Genomic DNA, 11,446 nt, shown 5'->3' with positions numbered 1-11,446 from the left:
AACCTTCTGGCCTCACCTCTGTCCTCACCTCTGTCCTCAGTTGCAACAAACTTAGACACTCAGTGACAGCAGAATGCCTCAACTCGGCAGACCTTTCATGGGAAGCATGACAGAGTTCTGGATTATTTTGGTGAACTTCTGGGGGGGGGGTAAAAAAATGAATGAAACAAATCAACAGCAAAACAAGCCCCAAAGTAATCTAAAAAAGCCCATGGCACTGCACGAAGCCGCTGGCTGGCAGGGTCACGGGTCATGCAGACGAAGAACATCAGGCTGAGGGATGCAGGGAATGAGGGTCACTTTCTCCCTGGCATAGACATTGCCATGGAAGTTTTAATGTTCCATTAAAAAATACTAAAAATCCACAAAACAACCCAGATGTCCCCTTCCTCTCTCTCCTGCTTCATTTTGGCAGCAGCAATCCAGCCTTGTGGTGCTACATGTCCTTACTGTCCCCATAGTCGTTGTAGGGGACACTCAGGGTCTGCTCCTCACATGTCTTCCTGAGGTCCCGGCTGAGCTCGGCCCAGTCCAGTCCGTAGGGCTTGATCTCACTGTAGCGGCAGCCCAGGTACTTGAGCGAGTTTCGTCGCAAGCTTATCTTGGGTTCCTGAAGGAGTCCATTGCACCAACTGCTGAGGTCCCCAAGCTGGGAAAGGATGAGGCCTGCCTTCCTGTGGATCAAACACACAGGACACTTACGTTAGAAGGAGAGGGCCAGGAAGGGCAGAAAGTCACGAGTAGTGTGAAATTGTAAACTTGAAGAGGGCAGAGCATGACCACTGTTCCATCTTTGACACTTAGAAGCAGGTACACCGTAAATACTTATTAAGGGAATGAATGAACTAACAGGAAGAATGTGCAAAGTGGGCGGGTACCAAGAAGAAAGTGAGAGACAAAAACTCAGTAAGGAAGGGCAGGAGGTGGTGGCTCACGCCTGTAATCCTAGCACCCTAGCCCAGGCGTGTGGAACAGCTCGAGCAAGAGCAAGACACGTCTCTAAAAATAGCCAGGCATTGTGGTGGGCACCTGTAGTCCCAGCTACTCAGGCATCTGAGGCAACAGGATCTCTTGAGCCCAGGAGTTTGAGGTTGCTGTGAGCTATGATGCCATGGTACTCTACCCAGGGCAACAGAGTGAGACTCTGTTTTAAAAAAAGAAAAAGAAAAATGCTGTAAGGAAAAATAAAGAAGAAAAAACAAACATTATTTTAGTGGCAAAATGTATCCTCTTAAAATAAACAATATTTTAGTGGCAATATGTATCCTGCCTGATAAAACTGGCAGTCTTGAAAGACAAATCAAATCAATTTTCTTTAAAACCAGTCCTTTCTCATCACTAAACAACCAGCAATATGCTTAACTAAATATTTTCTTTCCCTCTCCTCGCCCCTCCTTTCCCCTCCCCTCTCCTCCCTCTCTCCCTCCCTTCCTTCCTTTCTCTTATTGTGAGACATAGTCTTTCTGCCACCACAATTAAAGACAGCTCACTGCAATTTCCAGCTCCCAGGTGCAAGCCATCCTCCTGCCTCAGCTTCCCAGTAGCTGGGACTATAGGTGTGCACCTCTATACCTGGCTAATTTTTAAATTTTTTGTAGAGACAGAGTCTTGCTGTGTTTCCCAGGCTAATCTTGAACTCCTGGGCTCAAAGATTCTCTCTCACCTCAGCCTCCTAAACTGGAGCAATTACAGGCATAATAATACTAATATTTCCCTTTTCAACATACTTCTGAACTGGTGAAGGGGCCAATATATTGAACTCAAAGGGATATCAAATACAACAAATTATGCCTGTATTGAGGTAGTTATAGTGCAAAAGGGTGCAAAAGACAAAGATGTCTTTAGTTCCCATTGACACAGATTCATTCCTTGGGAAAATGTAGTCTCGGGGTTGCACCCATCACCTCATTAGCCTCTAGGTGGGCTCAGGCTCCATCCACCCCCCTTGGAAAGCCATGAGGCCGTTGCCAATAAACCTCAATCAAAGAAGTGGGAAAAGGAGGTAAGGAGGGCACCTGAGCCATTGCAGGTTCCTGAGAGACAGACAGAGAGGACAGCAAGTGAATTCCAAGTTCACTACTCTGGAAAGGAGTGATCGCGCCAGGCTAAGGCCACAGAGCGTGAGAACCTGTTGCCTCGAGCCGGGAGAGGTGGGCTGGCACCAGCCCCTGCTGGTGCAGCTCCTGCATCTTGGTGTCCACTTCTGGTGTCCTAGACAGAGGCTTCCTGAAAGCCAGTTCTCAGACCTCACTGGCTTAGACTCTGAACATAGGATGAGCAAAGGAGCAGGGTTCCCTGGCTCGGTTATTTCATCCTTACTCGTCAAATACCTAAGCAACTGAGACCCATGAAGGCAGCCTCTCTCATTTGAACAAGCTTGTGTGAGGCTGCAAGATGATGGACTGGAAGGTCAAAGAAAATCACTCCCTGCAGGAGCTAGTGACTGCTAGTCCAAGTTTTCATGTGACAAATCATATAGTTTCTAGTTTAATCAACAATTGCTTCCAGAAACTGGAAGTTTATGTACCCCATGTAAAGAGAGCTTTCAAAGAATAATAGCCACATTCATTTCATCCCTCTCCTTCTGTAGCAGCAGCAAGCATCACCAAGGGGTGACCCTCCTGTGGTCCCTGGGGGACGAGCTGAGAGAAGGGCAGAGATGCTTTTGGTGGAAGGTCTGAGTTTCAGAAGCAGAGTCAAGGACTTAGGGTGGAGTGAAGTCATCAGAGGGACAGTCATATTTTCTTTTTTTATTGTTGGAGATTCATTGAGGGTATAAGAAACCAGGTTACACTGATTGTATTGGAGGGACAGTTATATTTTCTCCAACGTCAATGGTGGGTCAGAGGGAATCAAACAAACACTTTGCCTACTGACTAAACAGTGCATTGAGCAGATGATCTGTACTTTCCCTGTCAGCTTCTGCAGTTTGGCCAAGCGGTGTTTCCAAAATTCGTCATCAAAAAGAATTTTGGTCGCCCTTCCTCCCAGTCTACCCTACTGTGTACCATTAGCTGCTGACAAATTCTTGAGAGGTGAAGGCAGAGTGAGGGCAGCACAGGCACCACCTTCCAGAAGAGGATGAAGAGAGAGGATTCGCCCATAGAGTTTTTGTTGCTATTCTAAGTGAACTTTAAAATAATAATCATGGCTCGGCACCTATGGCTCAAGTGGCTAAGGTGCCAGCCATGTACACCTAAGGTGGCGGGTTCGAATCCAGCCGGGGCCTGCCAAACAACAATGATGGCTGCAACCAAAAAAATAGCTGGGCATTGTGGCGGGCACCTGTGGTCCCAGCTACTTGGGAGGTGGAGGCAGGAGACTCGCTTGAGCCCAGGAGATGGAGGTTGCTGTGAGCTGAGATGCCACGGCACTCTACCCAGGGGGACAACTTGAGGCTCTGTCTAAAATAAAAAATAATAATAATCATAATAAATTTGGAATTGCCCTTGACCATTTCAGAGCCTGTGGTCTTCTTTCTTAGAAGCAGTGTAATCAATGTTCTTCTCAAAATATTTTCAACCCTCAACTGAATCCAAAGGCATCCATAAGTCTTAATGGAATAGGATTTAAAGCTGAACTGAGGAGGATCCTTTCTGCTCACTCTCAGGAAGTCTGGAGCCGCAGACTCTTCTCTGCCCTTTTCACCACTAACCCCAAAGTGGGCTAATGTATTTCAAGGCAGAGTCCTTTTCCTCTCCTGCTGTTCTCCCTGAGATTCATGACACTCAAAAGCAAACTTACTTTCCACAGGCTAATGAAACTACACAATGTTTTCTAATATGGGTACAGAACCACAAAAGAGCAGTATTGCACATGAAGAGCCCCAAGGGAGGGGAGTTTGGGGAGCAGGGTATACACTCAGTGGTGGTCTTACTTTACAACAAGACCCACATTTCCTCCCCAGCTCACTTATTTCATCAACCAATTTTTCTTCTGACTCTTGAGTCCTAATAGAGAAATTTTAAAAGCAAATGCCCTTTGAAATTGAGATGATATATGCAATGTTAGTGCTGTTCAAATTATGGCATTGATGTTCCCTGGCAAAGAACTGTACATATATAGTCAGGGAATGTCAGAAGATAGAGAGGAGGGAAGAAAGAGGCAGGCTAGGCAGAGAGGATGGACGGAGCTGGGCTGTGGTCAGGTGAGAGGAGTGACCGGGTCAGGAGGCGAGACAGGGTGTGGAGTGAAGAGCACATTTCCTATCATGCATCTGCTTTCTAACCCAGGGGTGGATTCTCGGCAAAGCTGAGACAAAACAAATTAAATGCCCCTTACATAATTTCCCTCTGTTCCGTAACAGTAATGTCTGTCTGTTCAAGAACTATCACTTGTTCTAAAGATCAGGACACAATTTATGGAATGTAGAAAGATGCTGCCAAGCTTCCACATGACATCATTTCAGTTCAGAAGATAACCCTGTTTTTCTTCATCCTTCAAAAGTGAGAAAACAGAGGGAAAATGTCCTGAACGTCAGTTTTCTGGGAAACTTTGTAACTGCAGGTCACAATAAGCTGACTGAGGTTGAGTGTCCCTTCAGTCTAGTCAGTGGTCGGATGGATGGCATGACTTTTGGGTGATACTTGCATTCTGCCATGTTAGCTGGAGGGCAGAATTCCTTACATGCCAGAGGATTCTACAGTGTTTATTTTCATCATTTCCTTCTTTCCACCGTCTGGGCACTTTGGCCAAGCAGTTTCTTCCAAAAGAGGTGGCTCCAGCCTTCTTTCTCTCTTTCCTTCATTTTCTTTTTTCTTTCTTTTTAACTATTCTTATATCCTTTACTCTATTTTCATCTTTTTAAAATGAGCTCTTAAATAATTTGGGAACATATAGGTACCAACATTCCAGGTGAAAATCATCTTTATCACATGTACCTAAAAATTTCAGTATTTCCAGGGAAGTCTGTTTTTTAACGTGCCAATGTGCAATTACAATGAGTGGAGCAAAAGGCAGGTGGTATCTCTACAAATCCTTCTCAGGCCTTACTTTCCAAGAACTCTATCTGGTCTGTGCAGCCTAGAAGCAGTAGGCATTGAATATTAGGAAATTACAGCCCCAGGGCCAGGGGACCTTGCCACCCTAACTTGGGCCAAGACAGATGTCAAGGTGGGTCTTTGGGTACTCTTATGTTGTCTTTCAAGAGAACATAGACTTTACTCAGAATGAATCTTTATGATGAAAATAACATATGCAAAGTTCAAATGCAGTAAATAATTTTGAATAACTTCTTTAACAAAATTCCTACTTTTCTTTCCCATCACTAAGGCTTTGATTCCTGTAGTTTCAGCATTTGGAACGCCATGTCAATAAAGAGGAAAAGAATATTCAATACAGAAACAAAACGTGGCATATGTATGCACATACTATGGAGTATTACTCACCCATAAAACATGAAGAATTAATATCCTGTGTAATAGCTTGAGTGAAACAGGAGACCATTCTTCTAAGTGAAGTTTCACAAGAATAGGGGGGAATAATACCAGAACTAATTGATCAACACTCATATGCACATTTGGTAGAAAAACTCAATGGAAAGCAAACAGGTGGGGGAGGCTGGAGGGGAGGGGGAACCACACCTAATGGGTACGATGCACACCACCCTGGTGATGGGCACACTTACCAAAAAAAAGAAAAGAAAAGAAGGGAGAAAGGGGAAGAAAGGAAGGAAGGAAAGAGAGAGAGAGAAAGGAAGGAAGAAAAGAAGGAAGGAAGGAAGGAGAGAGAGAGAGGCCCAACAAAGAAAAAATAAAGTAAAGAAAAGAGTGTGGAACACATCAAAGTCAAGGGCAAACCTTCTTCAGAGTTCAGGAAATGCACTCACAACTTTACTCCTTAGGCAGAGCTCATCCAGAACTAACCTGCCAGGCCTGTTCTGTCCGAGAGCAGGAGATTTACTCTCTGAGCACCTAAGCTCACTCTGGAAGTCTCCGCAGCCTCATGGATGCAGGACTAGAGTAAGAGGTATGAACTGTCTTGAGTTTTTAAAGGAGATAATGCAGTTTATGGGTTACCTGGGGCCTAATTCATCCTCACACCGCCAGGTGAATTCTCCAAAACTCTCATAATGCTGGTTGTAGTGGTAGAGGACTCGATGTAAGGTGGGGGAACCCAGATCCAGAAGGGTGTTGTAGGCCGTCTGCTGCTCCTTCCCACTGGTATAGCCATTGAAGAGATTGTAGATCTTGTCTGCTATTTCTGAGGAAGGAAGAAAAAGCAAATACCATTATTATACATATGTGTGTGTATACATACATATATGTATTATGTGTACATGCGTGTGTGCATGTGTATGCACGTGTATAGACACATACACATGTATACTTGTGTATGTATCATGTTACTTGAAGAATATTATGTGTATTCAATATATTACGTATATTGAACCTAGTGATTTGAGTAATTCACTTTACATCTGCTGCACTGGGCTTCAGTTTTCTCTTCTACAAAATGAAAGCCTTTGACTAGAATACTTCCAAGGTCAATTTCAATTATAATATTCCCTGTATTTACTCAGGTTACCTAAAACTATATACCCTGAAGCAAAAGCTAATGTAGTAATAGTCCCTTGGCAAGTGCAATCCAGGGAAGCAGGAGTGAGGATAAAGGGGCATGAAGCAAGACAGGAGGGAGAGCCAGTACTCAGGGGTGCATGGGGAGCTGGCCACACCTTCCTGACAGGCTGCTTGATGCATTGAGCAGAAGAGGACGTATGAAGATCCTGGACCTCCACTGGTCCATCCATAGGCAGGAAGAAAGATCTCATCTCTGGCTCCCATTAGTGATTAGTACAAGGTTGCTCCCACGAGGCATTATGAACCCCATACCCCTAGATCGCATGTACTTGACTACCATGTGGTTCTGCAGAATCAACAGGGCAGCCTGAGGCAGCAGAGGCAGGCACTCAGCTCAGGGATGACATCAGGTACTGTCACCTGATTGTAGCGCTGGCCAGTCACATGGGAACCCAGGGAAGCCATGATTGTAGGAACACAGAACTCTTGCTACAACTGCCTAGATCAGATACAAAGGCAAGCACGGAGACCTGCAGAGAACAGCAACTGAACCTGGTAACCTCTGTAGTTCCAAATGGATCATCTTTCAGCTTAATTTATGCCACTGATATTTTTCCATCAAAAGCATGCATTGCAAAGACAGAACTTGGTAATATAGTAAAGTGGCAATGTTTTTGAATAGCCTTGGCATTTTCTGTTATGAAGCTAAGGACTTCATCATTAAAAGTTTTCTCTCTCAACCTGCTGGACAGAGGAGATGTGTTTGGATATCTCATTAACCAGCTGGGAGACTAAGAGCTAGAGGACGATGTTTGGGGCCCAATATTAATTCTGGGGATGAAGAAACTAAGTCGGCAGGCTCCCAAACCAGAACTCTGCCCACCAGACCCTCTGTTACCTTGAAGGCATTTCAACTTGACTCCCTATCACCATTCAAAGAGAACTCTGGGCTGCTTGTAATGACAAAGTCATCATTGTAGGAGTTTCTTGGGTTGGAATGAATCAAATTTCTGACCCTATCCTCTCTAGACATTGCAATTATTTCCTTACTTTCCTATATTGTCTGTGGTTTGTGAGCATAAGAGATAGACCTTACTTTGTGAACAGTACAGCCAGACAATATAGTAGATTAGAAATAGCAACAACCACCAAAAAACCACCTTAGCTGGATGAAGGGAACTCATACCTCTGGGAGTAGTATGAATCTACTGTGGGGAGGGTTTCTCAGTGATACAGGTTATACCAATCCTTGGTAATAAAACACATGTATCTGCATTAAACATAATTTTGGTTCAGAAATTCATTAAGATTTTCAGATTCTTAAAATTTTCAGGTTCTTTAAATAGAATTAAGAAATAAAAAATTTGATAAGTAATGTTAATTCCAATACTTATTCCACCACTGCAAGATGAATGTGAATATCCCTGTATTACAAATGAGGAAATTCAGAGAGAAGCCAGGGTCACATAACCAATGTGGGCTGGAGTCAAGGTTTGAAAGTAGCTCCACACACCATTGCTATTTTGTCCTGATGCTCAGGAACTGGTGCTGCACAACAAATTCAAGGTATCAGAGAAAGAATGGCGGGATGGCAAATCTGGGGTGGGGATTTGCATGAGAGGGCATTGTCCTGGTTAAACCGTGGCTGCTAAGTAAGAGGCAGTCCTGGTAGATGTGTAAGGAGTCACGTCCAGAGGTGAGATAACAGAAGCCAAGGGACTATTCACAGAGCTGTGTTGTGTTTGATGGGAGGTGGAGAGGGTTTGCTAAGAGAGGAATGATCAGGAATATGTCGGTGAGCAGACTCAAGCTGAGATATGGAGGTTTGGGCTTCCTCTCCCAACCCGTCGCTAATGCCAATCTGATCTTACTTTAATAGGATATCGTGGCCCACGCCCTACACCCTGGTTGTGACTGTCCTTGATGAGTGACAGGGATGGCTGGGAAGGTGTTTTCTGGCCTATTTGCCATGTTCATAGCACAGCAGGCAAAACCAGCTAGAGAAGGGAGATGTGTCCCATCACCTGCAGCATTTAGAAAAAGACCTCTTTTCACCACCAACCTCCCTCAACCAAGATAATCTAACTTCTGGGTGTGTGAAAGAGCAGACGTCAGTAAATGTGATGCTCCCTTCAGGGAGCTCGAGGCCCCCGGCTCCTAGAGCAGGACTATTTCTGGCTTCTTCTTTCTCCACTGAAAGAATTGGGAGATTTTATTTTATTAACCTCACAGGGCTCAAGAATTCACTAACTCAAGTGATAATAATATGGGTATTTTTTGTTATAATTTTATGTAGCTTCAGTTTCACAGAAGTCTTGAGTCATTTAAGACAGACACCTTCTCCTTTTTGATATGCATAAGGTTCAGGAATAGGCAAAACACAAGTGAAAAGATAACAAGAAGTCTTTCTGCATAGCGTCATCACAAAAAAGGAAACTCCTTTATTAGAAAGGAACTGAGATCTCTTGGGATAAATAAACAGGGCTGGGACTGAGGGTCTCAGACACAGAGATATGGTTAAGAACAGGCCCCATGGCATCAGACAGAGTTGGATTCCATTATACCAGCTGTGTGGCTTTGGACAAGCTATTTAACATCTCTGGGTGTTAGTTTCCCCTTCTATTCAGTGACAGTTAATAACATACATCCTTGAAGATTATTGTAAGAATCAAAGTGATATTAAGTATAAAATCTTTCTTTCATACAATGTCTAGACATAGTGAGATTGCACTAATTCATTCATTCATTCCATAAAATCTTTTTCAAGTGCTATTATGTGCCTGATATTTTTCTAGGCACTCAGGCTACATCACTGAGAGACTCTAACAAAAATCCTCACCCTTATCACACTTAGAATAGTGGTGGGAGACAGTCCGGTCAGCTATGAACATAATAAATAATGAATAAAATTCAATGTGTGAGAAAGTGGGGAGAATAAAACAGGAGAGGGAAGCTTGGGAGAACTTAGTGGGGGTATAGTGATTTCAAACAGTCCTGATAGGTGTCATTGGGAAGTGGGGGCAGGAGCTAAGCTGCAGACACGTGGGGAAGAGCAGGCAGGGAGAGGAAGGGCGGGCACAGAGACCTCGGACAGCACATAGGACAGGGTGTCTGCAATGAGGAAGGCATGGTGGAGACTAGGTCAGTAGTAGATATTATTATTTTATTATTACCGGTTCTTTCTTAAAGCATGCTTTCCCCACTGCTGAGAGAGAAAGAGACAGAGAGACAGCCTAAGAGAGACTAAGAGAGAGATTGAAACATCCCGATCCAAGGGATGGGGGAATATAGTTTGATTAAATGGGAGGGGTGACTCCAGGGGCAAAAGTGACCTCCAAACACCAAAAACCAGTCATCATCCTTAGATTTAATCATCATTAAATCTTTAGATTTGAACTCAGACCCAGGTTTCCAAAGGTAACACTGTAAACCTTAACATCACGTATCGCGAACACGGCCTCCTTCCCACCTCTGTGTTCCCTACTGCTATTAAATCTGTTCTCCAGTGACAGATGTGCCAGCCTGTTGGCTCTCCAATGGCCCTAGGCATTAGCCCTGAATTGTCTTCCTTTCCTACCTGACCTGACCCACGTGGCCCTCGCAAGTCTCCTTTTTGACTCTGCTCTGCCCACCCAGGCCACAGGGACCTTGCAGCAAGCTGGCTCATGTTCTCCGGGGCATTCTGTACATCCCTCCACAAGTGCTGTCCACAATCTGCGCCAAGATGGTCATGACTCTTCTTCTTCTCATGCTTCACACCCAAGCCACTGGCAAATCCTTTTGGTGCTACTGTCAAAGTAATTTAGAACTGGGCTACTTCTCACCACCTCTGCCACCACCATGCTGGCGTGAAAAATCACCTCTCCTCTGAATTGCCCTAGCCTTCTACCTGGTCCCTCCTTAACCTTAGACACCCTGTTTAGCACCTGCTCCCAACACAGCAGGCAGAACAGTCTGTAGAACATTATGTCCCTCTGTGTCACTCCCCTGCTCACAGTCCTCCGGGGCTTCCCCTGCCAATCCCCAGTGAGCCCATTGCCCTGATGACCAGGCCCATGGGATCATCCCCACAGAGCTCCTCTACTCTTTGCCCCGACCCTCCCTCCTCTGTCCTCTTTAAACTTCCCAAGAATCTCTGTGCTGCTGCTCCTCGAGCTGGAATGACCTCCCCAGATATGTGTGTGGCTTCTTCCTTCATCTTCATCCCAAACTGCTCTGGTTAAAATGCCACCCTCTGCACCTCCCATCCCCCATCCCTGATTATTTATCTCCATAACATATATCACCATCCGCAATATTAAATATTTTACTATTTTTGTTGGTGGTGTCTGTTGCCCCTGCTAATTTACTAAGTTCCTTGAAGCAGAGGGTTTTACCCTGATGCTTAGGTAGGTATGCAGTAATATGTGTTAGATGAATTAATTAACTCCTGAAGTCTGATAATAAGATGCTTGAAAACAGATCTGTAGCCTAGTCGGTTTTGTTTCTTTCCCTTTTAATAGCAGGGCTCGAAAACAGACTATGGAAGAAGCAAACAAAAGAATGAATAAATATTTATGCCTGGAATGGGGGGGGGATGGATACTGGGGAAGGGTTGATGGGAACCAGCCTTCCTTTAAGGAAGAAGCTTCAGCAAGCCCTGCCCCAACCTACATTCCAGCCAACAGCATTCATCTTTGCCCTGACATGAACTTGCACCTGCTGGGAGAAGGCTGATTTCAGCACAACACTGGTAGGAACTTATTTTTCACAGTAGTTTTAGCATCAAAATGTGGTAAAATTCTTTATTGAAACTATTGAGTTTTGGAAAAATTTTCCTATAAGGGTCTGGCTTCTAGGTAGATAATTAGGAGCTGAAGTCATATTTGGGGTCACTTAAAAGGTAATTCCCATTTGTTATTAGATTTACACGCAGACCCGAGCACATC

At 44.4% G+C, this 11,446-nt stretch overlaps 1 protein-coding gene across 1 annotated transcript in view; it reads right to left on the bottom strand.

Annotated features, from left to right (window-relative positions):
- Window positions 1-436: 436 nt before the first annotated feature.
- The window catches only part of ASTN1 (astrotactin 1), a 316,741-nt gene continuing 305,731 nt past the window's right edge, over window positions 437-11,446 (bottom strand). Inside the window, 2 exon segments of the mRNA XM_012802586.2 lie at window positions 437-674; window positions 6,018-6,201. Coding sequence (XP_012658040.1) covers window positions 437-674; window positions 6,018-6,201 — 422 coding nt within the window.

The sequence above is a fragment of the Otolemur garnettii genome, unplaced genomic scaffold (assembly GCF_000181295.1).
Source record: "Otolemur garnettii isolate 467f Iridium unplaced genomic scaffold, OtoGar3 scaffold00016, whole genome shotgun sequence".
NCBI lineage: Eukaryota > Metazoa > Chordata > Mammalia > Primates > Galagidae > Otolemur > Otolemur garnettii.
The sequence above is the reverse complement of the archived record's forward strand: the minus strand, read 5'-3'. Positions and strand labels throughout refer to the sequence as shown.